The sequence below is a fragment of the Gekko japonicus genome, unplaced genomic scaffold (assembly GCF_001447785.1).
Source record: "Gekko japonicus isolate JY-2015 unplaced genomic scaffold, Gekko_japonicus_V1.1 scaffold875, whole genome shotgun sequence".
NCBI classification, from domain to species: Eukaryota; Metazoa; Chordata; class Lepidosauria; order Squamata; family Gekkonidae; genus Gekko; species Gekko japonicus.
The window spans coordinates 247,483-267,358 of NW_015169200.1; the positions used below are offsets into that span (position 1 = coordinate 247,483).

Genomic DNA, 19,876 nt, shown 5'->3' on the forward strand with positions numbered 1-19,876 from the left:
TCCTTCCTTCCTTCCTTCCTTCCTTCCTTCCTTCCTTCCTTCCTTCCTTTCCATTTCTCATGGAGAAAATGTCTTTTTTGGAAGGTGGACTGCCTGTCATTATGCCCTACCAAGGTCCCGTCCCTCCTTAAACCCACCCTCAAATCTCTAGGTATTTCCGAGCCTGGAGTCGGGAACTGTAGAGAGGGAGGAGGGTGAATGGTATGCACAAGGACAGCGTCAGACGGGGTTTGCACCTGTCACAGGCAGGCAGAGATTTGTTTGCAGTGTCCGAATGCGATGCCAGGAGGGCACCAGTAAAGCTGGTGATCTGTTTTCAAATGAGAGCCAGTCACGTTAGAAGGAGCGTCTTGTGATGTTGAAATAGATCAAGTGCTAGGTGCCCTCAGGATGTGCCCTCTAGTTTCACCGGCAGCATTCCTGAGCCCCAGCCACCACCCCCGGGACTTCTTGCGGCCCAGTCTGTAGGAAACCAGGGCAACCCCACAACGACCTCTGCCCTCTCACAAATGCAGCTCTGTGGCCCTGCAGTGGAAAAGTAATGGTTGAGAGAGAGAGAGAGAGAGAGAGAGAGAGAGAGAGAGAGAGAGAGCGCGCGCGGGGGGGGGGGGGGGAGGGGGGGGGGGCGGTTTGGAGTTGAGAAGTGGCTGGTGGGGAAACTGCTCCGGGTCCTTTTCACATCTGCTTTTGGGGTTTTTTGGCCAAACTTCTTCCTCCCAAGGTGACTTTTATCCCTCCTCCCCCCTCTTTCTTTCTTTTTTTTTTTAAAAAGGCTGTCGGGATGGTTTAGACACGTTGGTCTACCATAGTTAGGCCTTTAGAATGGGACTACCTGTAACCTTGGAGCTGCGGTGGCTCAAGTGGTTAAGACGCTGAACTGCAGGCTGTGGAAGGTTGGTAGTTCAGCAGTTCGAGACCCGAGTGTGCCGCATGACGGAGTGAGCTCCCGTCTCTAGTTCCAGCTCCTGCCAACCTAGCAGTTCGAAAGCAAGAAACTGCAAGTAGATAAATAGGTACCACTTCGGTGGGAAGGTAACAGCGTTCCGTGCGCCTTGGTGTCTAGTCATGCCGGCCACACGACCACGGTACCATCGAGTTTCCAGCCCCATTCCCAGAGCGTCGCCTAGCGTCACTTCCTGGCGATGGCATGATGCGTAACAGGGAGGAATGGTCCAGCCTACCCTACGGAGACCTCTAGGCCCCACCTGGAGGTTGGCAACCCTAGGCATTTGTACGGAATTTTCTGGCATGTCGGGGGGAACTTGAGGCCTCCTGTGGCTCCGAGGGCTCCCTCCAGAAATGCCTCCGTGAGCTGCTTTTTCCTCTGAAAGGCTTATTTTCGATCTTGGAGTCAGCTGAGAAGAAATGCCCCCCCCCCAAATAAATAAATGGGTGCAGTGTTCCCTCTAAGCTGAGTTAGTGTGAGCTAACTCAGTTTTTTAGCCTCCGGCTCACACATTTTTGTCTTAGCTCAGGAAGGAGTGCTCCAGAGTAACCTAATTTATGCAGTAGCCAAGTCGCTCGCTCACAACTTTCATGCCAGCAGCTCACAAATTAGCATTTTTGCTCACACGACTCCACGGCTTAGAGGGAACATTGAATGGGTGGCCTCGCAGGTGCCATAGAAGATGAGTGGGGCAAGGAGCCCCCTGCTGACTGCTGCATCCACGGGACTTGGATTTGCCTTGGACCCCCGTGTACGCCCTTGAACCCAGAGGCAAGGGGCCAGTGGGTTTTGCTCAGCGGTGTGGGAAATGCATCCTTCCCAGCGGCATTCCAAACAAGTGAAAATCTGCTGGCAGGACCCAGCCTGCGGGATGCCAGTTGGCCCTGGGCCCGTTCTAGAGGGACATGACTCCGCAGTTCAGGAGAGGGACAGAGTGTTCAGTTAATAAAAAGCCAGGTGGGACCCAACTCCCCGCTGTCAAGTTTAATTAGTTAGGGCCGAGCAGGGAGCAGACAGATCTCAAGTCACCGAGGGCTACCCGGTGATGAAAGGGAAAAAAAAAAAGGAGGCCGTTCTCTCAAAAGGCCTCCTGAGTGGCCAATCTCCGCCACGGCCTCTGCCGTTGCCAGAGCCATGGCCAGGTTTAGGGTTAAACACATTAACCAGAGCCGTGAGCTGGAGGGGTAATCTGGATTCTTCTCTGTGGGCAGCCAAAGGTAAACCCTGTGGGATGCCGTTAGGATCTGTTTGTCGTTGACCCTGTGACGTTTCTCTTTGGTGGGTTTTTTATATATATATTATTTGGTTTTTACAAAAAGGTTACATTCCACTACATTGCTAACATATATTGTAGAGTCTCATACATTTAACATCTCAATCCAATCATATACCTTAGACCGTCTTTTATTATATACTTTTTCATGTTCATTTTGCAGCATCAAGCTCAGATTATCCATTTGTGCTAGAACTAGCACTTTCACCACTAATTCCTCCCTAGTCGGTATTATATCCAATTTCCATTTTTTGGCCAATAATAAACGTGCAGCGGTTATTATATATGCAAGTATATATTTATCCTGCTGACTATAACCCTTCGGTAATATGTTTAGTAAATAAATTTCAGGTTCCAACGCCAAATTCTTCTCCATTATTTCTTGAATTATTTTCCTCCCCATTTTCTCTTTTTCTCTTTTCTCTTTGGTGGGTTTTGACCCTGTTGTAGAACAGACAGAAATGGGTATAAAATCCTAATACACATCAAGGTTCATGCCCCAGCCTCCTTCAGTTAAAGTTTATGACAGAGCCAGTTTGGTGTAGTGGTTCAGAGCATGGACTTTAATCTGGGAGAACCGGGTTTGATTCCCCACTCCTCCACATGCAGCCGCTGGTGTGACCTTGGGTCACCTACACGTTGTCTCGGAGCGGTTCTCTCAAGGGCAGTTCTCAAGAGAGCTCTCTCAGCCCCACCTACCTCACCACCCACCTACCTCTGTTGTGGGGAGGGGATTGTAAGCTGCTCTGAGACTCCTTTGGGTAGTGAAGGGTGGGGTATAAATCCAATCTCTTCTTCCATTAGGATCTGTTTGTCATCAACCCTGTTAAGTTTCTCTTTGGTGGGTTTTGACCCTGGTGTAGAACAGACAGAGGCTCTGGTCACATGGACATTTAGTGCGGGCTTCGCTGCTGATCCCTCGCGCTTTAAAGTTTCCTGTCCATATAGGCAAACCTGCCTCCCGCACCGAAGCGGGCAGAATCCCACGGTGGCCGCTCTTTTTATCCGCGTTTTCTGACACCCGTTGGAACAGGTGTTTTCCCGATATCTCGCGCTTTGTATCCGCGTTTTTTGTATCTGGACAGCAACCCGCCGTGACCGCGGTAACTTTTTTTTGTGTGTGTGTGTGTGTTTCCGGTTTAAGTTATGCGCATGGGAAGGCAAGCGCATGCACAGGGTTTTTTGTTTTTTTGTTTTTAAAAATCCCTGCGCCGCCATGGGGACGGCGGCGCGGTGTGAACAGTACTTTGCGCGAGTGAAGCGGAAGACAGAGGGACTGTCTGACCACCTAAAACCGATATAAAATGTCGCGGATTGAAGAACTGCGGGAAAACTACCGCGGTAAGAGGTCCGTGTGACCAGAGCCCGATTCTGGCACAGCTGTTCTTGAAAAAGGGCAGTTTCTATCAGAGCTCTCTCAGCCCCACCTCCCTCACAGGGTGTCTGTTGTGGGGAGGGGAAGGGAAAGGAGTTCGTAAGCCTCTCTGAGACTCCTTTGGGTAGTGAAGGGCGGGGTATAAATCCAATCTCCTTTTCCTCTTCTTCTTCAGAAGTGCTGGGAAAGGCCTCGGAGTCAGATCAGGCAGTTCTGAGGCCGATGAGCTGGTGTTCTGACACCACATCAGGCTGGGTCCCGGAATCTCAGGGTGAAGAGTTGCTGCCTAGAGAAGGTGGAGTATTTATTTTAGATCAGATTCTGCACGGACAGATGGGGGGGGGAAGCCAAAGGAATCCAGATTCTGCACCGAGAAACACCGAATCGGGCCACTTGCAGGCATTGAGGCTGTCAAGTCTCCAGTTCTGTGCGTAGGGCTGCCAGCGCTGGGTTGGGGAATACCTGGATAATTGGGGGGTGGAGCCTCAGGAGGGCGGGGTTCGGGGAGGGGAGGGATCTCAGAGGGGTATAATGACCTGGCATTCACCTTCCAAAGCGGCCATTTGGGTTGCCAGCCTCCAGGTGGGGCCTGGGGATCTCCCGCTTTCGCAACCGATCTCCAGCTGACAGAGATCAGCTCCCCTGGAGAAAATGGCTGCTTTGGAGGGTGGACTCTGTGGCCTTGCACTTGCCCCATGCCGAGCCCCCCCCCCTCCCCAACCCCCGCCCTCTTCCGGCTCCACCCCCAAAGTCTCCAGGTATTTTCCAACCCAGACCCGGCAACCCTAGAGGCCATTTGCGCCAGGGGGACTTGACCTCGGTCACCTGGACACCAGTTGTAATAGTGGGAGTTCTTCAGCCACTACCTGGATGTTAGCAACCCTATCAGTATCAGTATTCAGTTTATTCGGTATATCACCAGCCCAATTACAAACAATACAAAAGGGTACCAATAATATATATATAATATTTAAATATAAAACTGCATTTGATCTGCATGTATTAATTACAAAATTAGTAAAACTCTAAATATCTACAAAAGTCTATCAACTGTTATTCAACTGTTGAATAAATATTATAGACGTTATACAATTCTACTCCCTATCTCCTAAGTCTTCTGAATTCTTTCTAAAATTATACTACATGTGCAGCCCGTATTTTTGGGGCTATTGCTAGAAACTTAGCACAATTTATTATAATCTGTGGAGCGGGATCAAATAATAGCTTCCTACTTATCTCCTTGTCCAAGTATCCGTGGTACCTCCTTATAATGGGATGAATAATTTTTACTCTGATGGTTTCATAAAATGTACAGTGGAGTAAAATATGATCAATTGTTTCGACTTTCCCTGAACCGCACGGGCATAGTCGCTCAGACAAAGGTACCTTTTTATACCGGCCTTCTAACACCGCGGAAGGATAGATGTTACACAAAGTAGATTTTTTGCTCACCAGACTCCACAGCTTAGAGGGAACTTTGCCTGTGAGGAGCCTTGTGGGCAACCAGCAAGGCTCAGCCTGAAGGAGGAACCCGGTGGCACTTGGGGGAGTGCAGAAAACAGCTCCCTGATGGGTCCGGTGGCTCCCGAGTGGCCAGGGTGGCCAGCTCAAGGTTGGGAAATACCTAGAGAGTTTGGGGGTGGAGCCTGAGGGGGTGGGGTTTGAGGAGGGGAGGGACTTCAGTGGGGTCTAATGCCGTATTAATTACAAAATTAGTAAAACTCTAAATATCTACAAAAGTCTATCAACTGTTATTCAACTGTTGAATAAATATTATAGACGTTATACAATTCTACTCCCTATCTCCTAAGTCTTCTGAATTCTTTCTAAAATTATACTACATGTGCAGCCCGTATTTTTGGGGCTATTGCTAGAAACTTAGCACAATTTATTATAATCTGTGGAGCGGGATCAAATAATAGCTTCCTACTTATCTCCTTGATTAGCAACCCTACCTGTGAGCAGTGTTCCCTCTAAGCTGAGTCAATGTGAGCTAGCTCACATTTTTTGAGCCTCCGGCTCACACATTTTTGTCTCAGCTCAGGAAGGGATGGGGCTCCCGAGCAAACTAGTTTATGCAGCAGCCAAATCGCTCGCTCACAACTTTAATGCCAGCGGCTCACAAAGTAGATTTTTTGCTCACCAGACTCCACAGCTTAGAGGGAACTTTGCCTGTGAGGAGCCTTGTGGGCAACCAGCAAGGCTCAGCCTGAAGGAGGAACCCGGTGGCACTTGGGGGAGTGCAGAAAACAGCTCCCTGATGGGTCCGGTGGCTCCCGAGTGGCCAGGGTGGCCAGCTCAAGGTTGGGAAATACCTAGAGAGTTTGGGGGTGGAGCCTGAGGGGGTGGGGTTTGAGGAGGGGAGGGACTTCAGTGGGGTCTAATGCCATAGAATCCGCCTTCCAAAGTGGCCATTCTCTCCAGGAGAACTGATCTCTGTCACCTGGGGAGATCAGTTGTACTAGCGGGAGATCTCCAGCCGCCGCCTAGAGGTTGGCAACCCTACTGTGTGGAGCCTGAGGGATATGGATGGAGTGGAACAACAGCAAGAGCTGTCAAGCTGAGCTGAAAAGGACCCTTTACCCTGAAACCGAATCTGGAGACCTCAAGAAGAAGCTTAAGGACATAAGAAGAGCCCTGCTGGATGAGACCAATGGTCCATTGAGTCCAGCGTCCTGCCTCACACAGCGGCCAACCAGTTCCTCTGGAGGGCCAACAACAGGACACAGAGGCTGAGGCCTTCCCCTGATAAGAACATCAGAAGAGCCCTGCTGGATCAGACCAATGAGGGTCCATCTAGTCCAGCATCTTATCTCACAGTAGCCAACCAGTTCCTCTGGAGAGCCAACAACAGGGCATAGAGGCTGAGGCCTTCATAAGAACATCAGAAGGGCCCTGCTGGATCAGACCAGTGGTCCATCTAGTCCAGCGTCCTGTCTCACACAGTGACCAACCAGTTCCTCTGGAGGGCCAGCAACAGGGCACAGAGGCTGAGGCCTTCCCCTGATAAGAACCTAAGAACAGCCCTGCTGGATCAGACCAGTGGTCCATCTAGTCCAGCGTCCTGTCTGACACAGTGACCAACCAGTTCCTCTGGAGGGCCAGCAACAGGGCAGAGAGGCCGAGGCCTTCATAAGAACATCAGAAGAGCTCTGCTGGGTCAGACCAGTGAGGGTCCATCGAGTCCAGCATCCTGCCTCACACAGTGGCCAACCCGTTCCTCTGGAGGGCCAGCAACAGGGCATAGAGGCCGAGGCCTTCATAAGAACATCAGAAGAGCTCTGCTGGGTCAGACCAGTGAGGGTCCATCAAGTCCAGCATCCCGTCTCACACAGTGGCCAACCGGTTCCTCTGGAGGGCCAGCAACAGGGCGTAGAGGCTGAGGCCTTCTCCTGATGTTGCCTCCTGGCACTGGGACTCAGAGGCTGACCGCATCTGAACGTGGAGGTTCCCTTTAGTCACCATGACTAGTTTCCACTGATAGACCCGTCCTCCGTGAATCTGTCTAATCCCATAAGAACATAAGAGGAACCTTGCTGGATCAGAGGAGTCTGAAGCCCTGCAGCGTCAGGTTGAAGCCCGGCGGCCCTACGCAAAACAGGCACGCCTATAAGTTGACTTGATTTGACTTGATTTTTTTGGTTTGCTTCTGGTCGTCATGGGGGAGGGCAGTGAAGGGCTACTGAAGCAGGGGCAACCACTGCCTGGCCAGCCATCCGGCTCCGTCTTCACTCTGGTGTCTCAGATTTCTGCAAGCCTGGACATGCCGGACTTCCGAGCCGAGAGCCTTCGGAGCCGAGAGCCTCCGGGTGCCAGGTGCGGCAGGATTGTCCAGCACACCAGCCCTATTTGTCGCTTGGTTTCAGCCGGCAGCATGCTTTGCAGTGCCCTAGGGTCGCCAGGTCCCTCTTTGTCCCCGGCGGGGGAATTTGGGGGGTGTTCCCGGAGGGGCCGGGGCATCCCCAATGTGATGACCTCACATTGGGGACATCTCCACCCCAAGCGTCGCCCCCAAGGATGGCTGGGTGGCCTCTCCCTAACCTGTGAGATTTAAAGGGCCCGCCAATCAGGTGGAGGGCCCTTTAAATCTCACCGGAGGGGAGGGAGAGGGCCGGCCGCCGGCCGTGTGCCTGAACTCCAAGTGGCAATGCCACTTGGGATTCAGGCGTGCAAGGCTCGGTCCCCACCGGCTAGAAGCACTTAAAGGCAGGGGTCATTTCGTAGAAAAAGAGGTGCAGGAGCTCATTAACATAACTCATTAGCATAACTTATTTGCATATGCCACACCCCCTGGCATCACGGGAAGTGTGTCAAAAGGCAGCACCCACCACTCAGGCTCCACTGGACTGTTTTGGATGGCTAGCAATTGGGGGCGGACATGCAGATCTGTCCTCGCAGAGGAGGGAGAGCTTGTACCTGAATAAAACTTGGTCTTAAAGGTGCCACTGGGCTGTTTTGGGCCGGAGGGCCGGGGGGGGGGGCTCTGCAACTTACCTGGCTGCTTCTGGCTCTGACTGAGGGCTGCTGGGAGCAGGGGGCGGGGCTTGTTACATGCGCCCACCCCCTGGGCTCTTTACTGCCGGAGCGCTGCTCCTGTGTGCTCCTGCAGGAAATGACCCCTGCTTAAAGGGACCCTTTTAAGTGCTTCCAGCTGGTGGGGCGTGCTGCTGGAATGCAGGTGTGCAGCCCGCAGCCATCTCCCCCCCCTGCAAAATTTAAATCTCTGAAGAGAGAAGGAAGAGGGGTGGCTGCGGGTGTTCGGGCTTGGAGGCGGGGCTTCCCCTGCTGGGCAGCTGGCTGGCATTGAGTTGAAGCCCAAAAAACCGGGTAAACCACCGCCGGGCCTGGGGGTCTAGCAACCCGACAGTGCCCAGAGACCTCAGTGGCCCAGGTGAGCCCTGTCTCATCAGCTCTCGGAAGCTAAGCAGGGTCGGCCCTGGTTCTTGTCAGGGAAAGGCCTCGGCCTCTATGCCCTGTTGTTGGCCGTCCAGAGGAACTGGTGGGCCCCTGTGTGAGGCAGGATGCTGGACTGGATGGACCCTCACTGGTCTGATCCAGCAGGGCCCTTCTGATGTTCTTATTAGGGGAAGGCCTCGGCCTCTCTGCCCTGTTGTTGGCCCTCCTGAGGAACTGGTTGGCCACTGTGCGAGACAGGAGGCTGGACTAGATGGACCACTGGTCTGATCCAGCAGGGCCCTTCTGATGTTCTTATTAGGGGAAGGCCTCGGCCTCTCTGCCCTGTTGTTGGCCCTCCAGAGGAACTGGTTGGCCTCTGTGTGAGACAGGATGCTGGACTAGAGGGACCACTGGTCTGATCCAGCAGGGCTCTTCTTATGTTTTTATCAGGGGAAGGCCTTGGCCTCTTATGCCCTGTTGTTGGCCCTCCAGAGGAACTGTGTGAGAAGGATGCTGAACTAGATGGACCACTGGTCTGGTCCAGCAGGGCCCTTCTGATGTTCTAATGAAGATCTCAGCCTCTCTGCCCTGTTGTTGGCCCTCCAGAGGAACTGGTTGGCCACTGTGTGAGACAGGATGCTGGACTAGATGGACCCCTGGTCTGATCCAGCAGGGCTCTTCATGTTGTTATTTTCTTATTCATGGAGGGAGGAGAGGGCCCCACAGTGTCTCCTACCCACGATGACTCAAGGCAGCCTTCACGTCTGCAGGCAGCCAACCTCTGAATCTCAGCAGTAGTAGGAGGCTTGGCTTCTGTGCCCCGTTTGTTAGCCCTCCAGGGCAGGCGGCGGGCCACTGTGTGAAACAGGATCCCGGAGCAGGTGGATCACTGGTCTGATCTTGCAAGCTCCTTCCTATGTTTATGCAATAGATAGACCGAGCAGATACAGGGAGCGGGCTTTCCATTGTAAACAGTATGATGAAAGTCAAGCTTTTGTTAAACAATCAGGACAAACACATGACCTACCAGGATGCCCCAGTTCGCTGTTTGGGCACAAGAGCTGAGAAGTACCAAGGTAGCCTCAGCCGTGGCTTTAAGAACATAAGAACATAAGAGAAGCCAATGTTGGATCAGGCCAAAGGCCCATCCAGTCCAACACTCTGTGTCACACAGTGGCCAGAAATACCAGGTGCCATCAGGAGGTCCAGCAGTGGGGCCAGGACACTAGAAACCCTCCCACTGTTGACCCCCCCCCCCAAGCACCAAGATGAAGATCACCTGTTCTGAATTTCCTTAATCTTTCCGAAGTGCCATTTAGTTCACTATTGGGATGACCTTGGGTTGGACAATTTATTTGTTTGGTCCTGCAACCCCGCCCTTCCTCAAAGTTGCCCAGGGAAGCAGACGTGGTTCTCCCGCTGCTTATTTTAATCTCACAACGGCCCTGTGAAGTAGGCTGGGCTGCAAGTGACTGACCAAAGGCCAGCGAGGGACTTGAACACGGGTCTCCCTGGTCCAATGCCCTAGCCCTTCTAGTATACTGGTTCTTACCCCCTCCCACCTCCTGACTGTGATATATACGGGCTGATGGATTGCATCCTCCTTTGTATCTGACAGAGTGAGTTTTGACTCGTGAAAGCTTACACCCTGGTAAGTCTTGTTGACCTTCAAGGTACTACTGGACTTGCATTTTGGTTCTCAGCAATACAGCACTGGACTAGAACCAGGGAACTTGGGTGAAAAGTACTGGGTTCGCCGCATGGAGGACTCAGACGACGACATACTGTAGCACACGTTTATTGTACTTAACACAGACAAAGACTAACTCTAACGGCCGGCAGGACCAACTATATACATATCCACCCAGCAACCCCCCATTCCCATTGGAGGGTTTGAATGTCCCGCCAAAGTGGCTATTGGTTGGGGCTGGGGGATCCAGGATCCAAAGTTTCCATTGTTCTAGGATCCAAGCTCTTACCTGTGCTGCAGACCCCTGGTGGCGGTCCGCGTACATAACATTGGGTTCAGATGCCATGAACGTTACTGGGTGACCACCGGCCGGCCATTCTCTGCCAGTCTGGCCTACCTCAAAGGCTTGTTTGGGTGGGAATAAAATGCTAGAGGAGAGCACACCACCACGCGCACATTGGAGAAAGAGTGGGATAGCAGGAACTCCTTTGGATATTAGGCGACACACCCCCTAATGTAGCCAATCCTCCAAGAGCGTACAGTAGCCCCTGTAAGAAGAGCTCTGTAAGCTCTTGGAGGATTGGCTACATTAGGGGTGTGTCGCCTAATATGCAAAGGAGTTCCTGCTACAAAAAGAGCCCCGGATAAAAGAAGCCCCAAATAACTAAATATGCACTACGTGTTTCATTACTGATCATTCATTGCTTCCATTAATTCTTCTTTTGGTTGGATAGACACCAAAAAAGAGGACATGTGTTCTAAAAGAGGACATCTGGTAACCAGTGTTCCCTCTAAGCTGAGTTAGTGTGAGCTAGCTCACTGTTTTTTAGCCTCCAGCTCACATGTTTTTGTCTTCGCTCAGGGAGGACAGCTCCAGAGGAAGCTGATTTGTTCAGTAGCCAAATCGCTCGCTCGCAACTTTAATGCCAGTAGCTCACAAAGGAGAATTTTTGCTCACAAGACTCCGCAGCTTAGAGGGAACATTGCGTGGTAACCCTACCAGACATGAAACTTTATTCAGTTTATGAGTGAATCCTGGCAGGCTGTACATTTTCCTGGGCAGAGTCCAGATTAACCCAGTTTTAGATTAAGCTCTCAGGTATAAGGGTAAAGTGCCTTTCAAATATCTTGCTTTGAAGATCCGGCGGCGTACCACAGATCAGGTGGATTAGAGAGGAATCCTAAACCACTCTGCTCGGAAACCGACTCCATCCCATGGGGCTTAGTCCCAAGGAACTGTTGTTAGGATTGCATCGTTCTGTGGCAGCACATCTCTGGCAGCACATCTGAACTTTTCTGCCTGGGTTTTCCTTCCCCTCCCCCTCCCATTCCTGAGCGACTAGCGAAGGCTTGGAACTTTGGCAAGGGGCAAACTGTCAGGGAGGCAGCTGCCCTGAGATTGGTGCAGAATGGAAAGTTAAATGCGGTTGCATGCCCCCCCCCCCCACACGCTAAGAAAAGATCACCAGTAACAGATGAATGATTAAACCCTAGGATCAATAACCAACTTTATTTGCCAAACAAAGGTTGAAAGGTGCAGCTTTCTTCTGACCTCGCACAAATACCAAGGGATTCACAAAAAGTAGTCACTAACTACAGTTTCAGCTGGTTTGCCTGTCTGTAAATCCTAAAAGAAATCAACCCGGACTGTTCCCTGGAAGGCCAGACACTGAAGCTGAAGCTCAAAGACTTTGGCCACCAGATGAGAAGGGAGCACTCCCTGGAGAAGACTCTGATGCTGGGAAAGATTGAAGGTCAAAGAAGAAGGGGACGGCAAAGGATGAGATGGTTGGACAGTGTCATCGAGGCAACGAACATGAAATTGAGCAAGCTCCGGAGGACGACGGAAGACCGGAAGGCCTGGCGGGATCTGGTCCATGGGGTCGCAAAGAGTCGGACTCGACTGTGCAACTGAACAACAACAACAACAAATCACAGTGCAGTCCTAAGCAGAGTTCTGCCCTTCTAAGTCCATTGACTGCGATCTTAAACAGAGCAATACCCCTTCTAAGTCCATTGACTTAGAAGGGGTATTGCTCTGTTTAAGATCGCAGTGTACGTCATTCATGGCATTAGAGTAAAAAAAAGAGAGACACCCAATTCTTGTAAGCCTTCCTTGCCTAGACACAGAGAAGCCATTCCTACTCCCCATGGGCAATCACACAACTTGAAGGGTTGACAGGTCCTCCGGGGCCACCGGCAGGGTGGAAGGTTGCCAGCTCCAGGTTGGGAAACTCCTGGAGATTTGAGGGTAGAGGAAAGGGACCTCGGTGGGGTTCAATGCCAACGAGTCCCCCCCCCCCCAAAGCATCCTCCAAAGTAGTCTGGAGATGAGCTGTAATTCTGGGGATCCCCAGGTCCCAGCTGGAGGCTGGCATCCCTACACAAGTGGTTCTTTCCGAGCCCTGTCTGATCCGGGGCAGAGGACCCTTTGTTACCGAGAGAGGAAGGAAGATTGTGTTGGGAAGACTGTGCCTCGGGGCCTCCCTAATCTACATAGTAAACCAAAGAGCCGTTTTTGCCATATTTCATTCCTAGGTATGCTTCCCCCCGGCAGGATTTCCAGGCGGGTGGCATTTCCCAGTGATAATCGCGTGGTGCACCAGACGGAAATGGGCTGCTTGATCCTGTGCAGATGTAATAATAATATAATACAAAAACCAAAAAGAACTGTGAAAAAGTGACGCTTAATAAATTTCATTAAAGAATCAATTATACAAAAAGTGAACAATAATAATATGCATAATAATAGGGAAATGATGGTGATCTCCGGAATGTCCTGTCGTTTTGAAGGTAGATTTTCTTCCGAACAAAGATGTGAGACCTTATTAAATACAACAATGTACATTTTGAAAACCTTATAACACTGTATACATCATTCCAATACACTTAATAATAAAATAGTATGAAACCTTACAAATACTGTCTCTCAGTAATTCATTTCCTCTGGTGATGTTTCAAAGATATCAATGACAATTTTCTATGAAATGCAACAAACAGTATTACAATACACATATCTTTGTATTCCTTGTTTCCTTGCTCAATGGACGTGCTGCACATCTTAAACATCTATAGTGTCCTCTACGTGTATTGACTGCTGGTATGTTAGATCGTCGATCCACATGCAGCAACAGGTCTCTAATGCTAGTAGTCTTATGAAAACCTATATTGGGTGTCACTTTGCATCCTGGTATATCTCCCACAATATGCCAATATTTTAGAACAACCAGAAATTTGAAATTAAGAATGTTGTTTGGAGAGAATGATTGAGCAAGGAAACAAAATATATAGACTGTCCAGAGATTAATTATAGGAGAGAATTAACAAGTTTATTCTTCATGCTCCCTGTGGGTTAAGGTACACTGGGGAGTCTACTCGGGCAGTAAAGAGACCCGTATTTTAGAACATAAGTCTAAAATAAAACACAAACATCTAGAAGCCCCCTTTGTGGAACATTTCGTTTCAATGGGACATAGATATGCAATTTTATAGTGATAGAAGTGATTCAGACCAACAGGTATTGCAGGAAAGACATTCGTCAAGCACTCTTGCGGCGTGAAGCTTATTGGATTTTCAAGTTGAACATGGTGTATCCATCAGGTCTGAATGCATCTCTGGAGTTAGCTAGTTACTTATAACAGCAGTTGTATTCAGTTGTTTTCAGTATAGTACATGATATAGTACATGAGCTGCTCCATGGGGTCGCGAAGAGTCGGACTCGACTGTGCGACTGAACAACAACAACAACATGATATTTGGATTCCAGTATGCCAATTTGGGAGCATAGCTCTCATGTAAGTTGGCAACTTCTAATAAGTATTGATAGGATTTGTATTGCGTAAGAAGTAGAGATAATTGCCTAAATGCCATTCACCTGTTAGGTATCAGGTTAACACTAGCCCTTTTAGTGCACCAGGATTAGGGAAGAACTCTTACAAGAGCTGACAACCATTTTTAAGTCATGACAGGATTAATGTAGAAATAACAAATGATATATAATGTCCACATGAGCCTCACCTGGTAAGGCATTACAATACCAATAGCCCATGGTAGGCTCCATTAGATATCACAGCTGTTATGAACATTGGTACGTTTTTTAGATAAGTCGTGTATGTAGTACTGTGTATAATTGTTAAAATTACTCATTTGTGAAAAGATATGTCTATTGTAATACCGTTTGTTGCATTTCATAGAAAATCGTCATTGATATCTTTGAAACGTCACCAGAGGAAACGAATTACTGAGAGACAGTATTTGTAAGGTTTCATACTATTTTATTATTAAGTGTATTGGAATGATTTATACATGATCTGGGATCCCAGGATCACTGCAGACTGTGACAGCAGCCATGAAATTAAAAGACGCCTGCTCCTTGGGAGGAAAGTGATGGCGAACCTAAACAGCATGATAAAAAGTAGAGACATTACCCTGCCAACAAAAGTCCGCATGGTCAAAGCAATGGCATTCCCAGTAGTCATGTATGGCTGCGAGAGTTGGACTATAAGGAAGGCCGAGCGCCGAAGAATAGGTTCTTTTGAACTATGGTGCTGGAGAAGACTCTGGAGAGTCCCTTGGACTGCAAGGAGATCAAATCAGTCAATCCTAAAAGAAATCAACCCGGACTGTTCCCTGGAAGGCCAGATAATGAAACTGAAGCTCAAATACTTTGGCCACCCAATGAGAAGGGAGCACTCCCTGGAGAAGGCCCTGATGCTGGGAAAGACTGAAGGTCAAAGAAGACAGTCAAAGCAATGGTATTCCCGGTAGTCATGTATGGCTGCAAGAGTTGGACTATAAGGAAGGCCGAGCGCCAAATAATAGATGCTTTTGAACTATGGTGCTGGAGAAGACTCTTGAGAGTCCCTTGGACTGCAAGAAGATCAAATCAGTCAATCCTAAAAGAAATCAACCCTGACTGTTCCCTGGAAGGCCAGATACTGAAGCTGAAGCTCAAAGACTTTGGCCACCCAATGAGAAGGGAGCACTCCCTGGAGAAGACCCTGACACAGGCAGGGGGTGAGTGACTGTATCATGGTGTTGTGTAGAAGCCAAAAAGAAAAAAAAGCTGCTGGATTTGGGGGGAGAACGTGGAGCAAAGCAACTTGTGCTCGGAGCAAAGTTCATCCTGCAATAAATTAATTAGTCTCTGATGTGCTGAAGGACCTACACTTTGGATACACATACAAAACTTTTTCCATTTTGTATCAGCTGCTCCCAAAGGAGGCTGGGAATTATAATTTGGTGACGGGGCTGAATACCAGAGTCCCCCCCCCACTTACAGCTACTGAGTCAAGTCTGCAGTGTAAGCTTCAGTGGTCTGAGCAAAGCAACAAAAGACATTTGCACCACTGTTGTTTTTTTTTTTTTTGTTTAGCTAGCAACATCCGTTGCCTTTCAGACAAAGAAATGGGAAGTGATCTTAATTAGATTACTGGCAGTTAGATGAGTGCCGATAGGAGTCAAGTGACAGAAGCTCCTCTGGGAACGGAGCTGGCCTTGAGAAACACAGGACACCTTCGGAGCCAGGCATACCTGCATCCTAGATAGCTGCATCTCCAGAAAGAAGGAATTAATCGGCTGACTTTTTCCTTGGAGACACGGCAGCTTCACGAGACCAGATCTGGAGACTCACCTACAGGCAGGGGTGACTTCCACACAGAGCGTTAGGTTCAACTTGGACCCTAACAGGAAGTGTGTGTGTCCCCCCCGTTACACATTGTCCTGGTGCTTTCACACACCTTCTAGCTTTTTCCCTGGCTTTTCTGAAGTCTTCCCAAAAACCTGTTTTGCTACAATTTTTTTGGGGGGTGGAATTGCAGGAAGCCACAGAGGCTGCTGTATGGATGTGACCAGGGGTTGTTTCCTAGAAAAGGAGGTGCAGGAGCTCATTAGTATAACTCAGTAGCATTACTTATTTGCGTATGCCACACGCCCTGACATCACCGGAAGTGTGTCAGAAGGCAACACCCACCACTCAGGCTCCACTGGACTGTTCTGGATTGCTAGCTATTGGGGGGGGGGACGTGCAGATCTGCCCTCACAGAGGAGGGAGAGCTTGTACCTGAATAAAACTTGGTCTTAAAGGTGCCATGGGACTGTTTTGGACCTGGGGGCCGGGAGGGGGGCTCTGCAACTTACCTGGCTGCTTCTTGCTCTAACTGAGGGCTGCTGGGAGCAGGGGGTGGGGCTTGTTGCATGTGCCCACCCCCTGGGCACTTTACTGCCGGAGCTCTGCTCCTGTGCGCTCCTGCAGGAAATGACCCCTGGATGTGACCGTTCGGATCGGTACCATTTTTCATGTCTCATTACAACGCCATCATGATGATTTGTCAATTACTGATTTTAAAAAACACCCCACCCTAGGGTTGCCACGTCCTCCCTGGCCACTGGCGAGAGATTGGTGGTGGTGGTGGGGTTAAGGTTGCCAGCTCGAGGTTGGGAAACTCCCGGAGATTAGGGGGTAGAACCTGGGGAGGACAGGGGACCTCAGTGGGGTCCAGTGCCGTAGAGCCCACCCTCCAAAGCAGTCATTTTCTCCAGGGGAACTGATCTCTGGAGTCTGCAGATGAGCTGTAATTCTGGGGGATCCCCAGGTCCCACCTGGAGGCTGGCATCCCTACCCCCACCCCCAAGTCCCACAGTGGTGGAGAAGGGGGTGGGCATTCTGGGGACTGGCCAGGGAAGTGCAGAGACCTCTGCTAACTGGACACCCCAATGCCCCTGTGCTGAATTAGCTGCCGCAGCAGGGAGGGCACCGCCAAGAATCGTCCCTGTGTGGATGTCCAGGACTGATCCACGTGTTGCTGTGGATATCCAGGGCTATTTTGGGGCAGGAACGCACAGGAACGGAGTTCCGGCTGGCTCCCAAGTTGGCTACGCCCAGCAGGAACTCATTAGTATAATAGGCCACACCCAAGAAGAGAAACTCATTAGGATTGGCTACATTAGGGGTGTGTGGCCTAACATGCAAAGGAGTTCCTGCTACAAAAGAAAAGCCCTGGGTTTTGACAACAAACAAGGTAAACAGAATAAAAAGCAAAAGGTGGGTGTGGCTGGATGACCACACTTCTGGTAATATGGGGGTGCGGCCTAATGTGCTAATGAGCTGTGCGGTCAGGGGTGTGGCCTGATATGCTAATGAGTTCCTGCTGGACTTTTTCTACAAAAAGAGCCCTGTAATATCATTTCAGTCACTGAGCTTTTGTTGATTCTTCGCCTCGTGTGCGATGTGCCTCTGAGCTGGACTTTTGCATGTTGGGTTGGAGTGGATTCTCGGATGGTAATGCAAGCTGTGTCGGGAGCTTTATCAACGAAGGCTTATTCACAGGTGCAGAGAATTTCTTGACGCCACAGTCAATGAACAGGGACCACGCAGATGCACGCTGGATGTCATCGAAACCCAGTTTGAATAATCTCAGGTGTACCCCAGTTGCTGGACTGTTAGAAAAGTTGGCGGCGGCGGCGGCAGCTAGGCCTAGCAAGCATGCCGCGAGCAGGGGCCACCGGCCACCGAGGCCGATCCTGCTGAGCTTCCGAGGTCTAACGAGATCGGGCTAGCCCGGGCCGTCCACGTCAGGGCCACGAGGGCGGAGCAACCTGCTTTTATGTAAAGATCAAGTTGTTTCTGTCTTCCGCTATACCCCAGTGCGTGCCTTGTGAAAAGGCAAGGGTGCTTTTATTGTCAGATGCGTTTTTTCCCCCCTTCTGTCACCGAATGTAGTGGCTTTTTGGACAGACATCCCTCACAATTCAACAGACAGACTGTTGTGAAGCTTTGCACAGAAAGCCAAATGAATGTGGATCTTAAAGTACCTGCTGTGGATTTCCGGGCGCACTTAGTGAGAGGTCTGCTGGGGGGGGTGGGGAGTAGTTTTCAAGTCTGTGCAGAGGAGTCTGGTGGAACTACAGGTCCTGCCCCAGGAATTTTGCCATCTAAATTTCAGCAGAGGGGAAAGCAACAGAGGGAGAGAAGGGAAATGGAGCATGAGGGTAACAGAAGAATGCATGTGAACGGGATTACATCATAGATGGATAGATAGACTACAGGGGTCATTTCCTGCAGGAGCGCATAGGAGCAGAGCTCCGGCAGTAAAGAGCCCAGGGAGCGGGAACATGCAACAAGCCCCACCCCCTGCGCCCAGCAGCCCTCAGTCAGAGCAAGAAGCAGCCAGGTAAGTTGCAGAGCCCCCCCAGTCCAAAATAGTCCAGTGGCACCTTTAAGACCAAGTTTTATTCAGGTACAAGCTCTCCCTCCTCTGTGAGGATAGATCTGCACGCTCCCCCCCCCCCAATAGCTAGCAATCCACAACAGTCCAGTGGAGCCTGAGCGGTGGGTGTTGCCTTCTGACCCACTTCCGGTGATGTCAGGGGGTGTGGCATATGCAAATAAGTTATGCTAATGAGTTATGCTAATGAGCTTCTGCACCTCTTTTTCTACGAAATGACCCCTGGATAGACAGATTTAGATACAGATATATAGATATAGATAACACCATATTTTTGAAGGAATATTAGGTTAGCAGAATGCTCAAGGCAGATAGCGCAGTACAACCTGCTTAGTTTACGTGTGCTGCTAAGAAATAACGTCATACACAGAGCCTTTTTATCTTTGCTCTGGTTACCATATGCTGAAAAGCAAGAAAGAGGACATACTTCCCAACTGAGTACTTCAAACAAGTGGTCTCCATGACAGATCTCATTTGAAATACCCCTCCTGTGATACTTGCTCCTAACTAGGAATATTCCACACCTTCTAATCCCATAAGAGGACATTTTCATAAGTTTTTTTAAAAAGAGCCCCAAAGAGGACGGACACTGAAAAAAAGAGAGGACATCTGGTAACCCTATCTTCGCAAAAGTAATATGAGTCCTTTATTGTAAGGAATCCCATTCTAGACAAAATAGAATTGAGATAGGATTCTAATCTGGTCTAACTAGCTAGGATGGATAGAGATGCAGGAACCATGCCCTACCCCTCACGGTGCCAAAATGGAGAAGAGTGTGGAGAGAAGGTGTCAGCCAGAGGAAGTAAGGTCCCTGAGAGCAGCAATCTTCTCCTCAAAGGGAGCACATCAGAGCCGTGGAAAGGAAGGATGCCCAGGGTCCTGGCCTATCTCTCTCTCTCTCTCTGACTCTCTATGGTCCCCTTCTGAAGCCTGAGGCTAAGAGACAGCACAAGGTCCTTCACTTCCAACAGTGTCCAGGAAACTCAGAAACGTGATCGACTGTTGGCAGAAACCCAGGCCGCAGCAAGCATATCTCCTTCCGCTCTGCTCCGTTTCACCTGACGTGCCCGTTATGCTGTGCTTGCAGCCTCTGTCTAATCACAGAACTTTGCTCGCCGTGGGCCTGGCTGCAATCCCCGGTGATATTTTCCCCTTGCCAAACGGTGAGGACTGATGAAAGGGCAGCTGGTGTACGAGTTCAGCTCTGTTGCCAGGCATGGAGCCGGTGGCAGGGCCCCGGTGCAGACGCAGGACAGAACGACTCCTTCCTTTGCATCAGCGCTCGAACCCAATCCTTGCTGTGCCCCAGCTGCTGATGGTAGGCACTGCTCTATTGCTGCTGGCCCCACTCAAGCAGAGCCGTGTTAGTAAGCCCCAGCGGTACTGAAGTATAAGTAGGGTTGCAACTCTGGGTTGGGAAATACCTGGAACTTTTGGGGTGGAGCCTGGGAAAGGCGGGGTTTGGAAGGAG

At 50.1% G+C, this 19,876-nt stretch overlaps 1 protein-coding gene across 3 annotated transcripts in view; it reads left to right on the forward strand.

The window, feature by feature from the left end:
* The window catches only part of GRB7 (growth factor receptor bound protein 7), a 135,877-nt gene that overhangs the window by 29,345 nt on the left and 86,656 nt on the right, over window positions 1-19,876 (forward strand). Inside the window, exon 2 of one of the 3 annotated variants that reach the window (XM_015416336.1) lies at window positions 3,770-3,889. The exons of the other annotated variants lie outside the window; for them this stretch is intronic. Within the exon in view, the coding sequence (XP_015271822.1) occupies window positions 3,817-3,889 (73 nt within the window). The 5' untranslated portion in view covers window positions 3,770-3,816. The remainder of the gene's footprint in view (window positions 1-3,769; window positions 3,890-19,876) is intronic. 3 annotated transcript variants of the gene reach the window in all.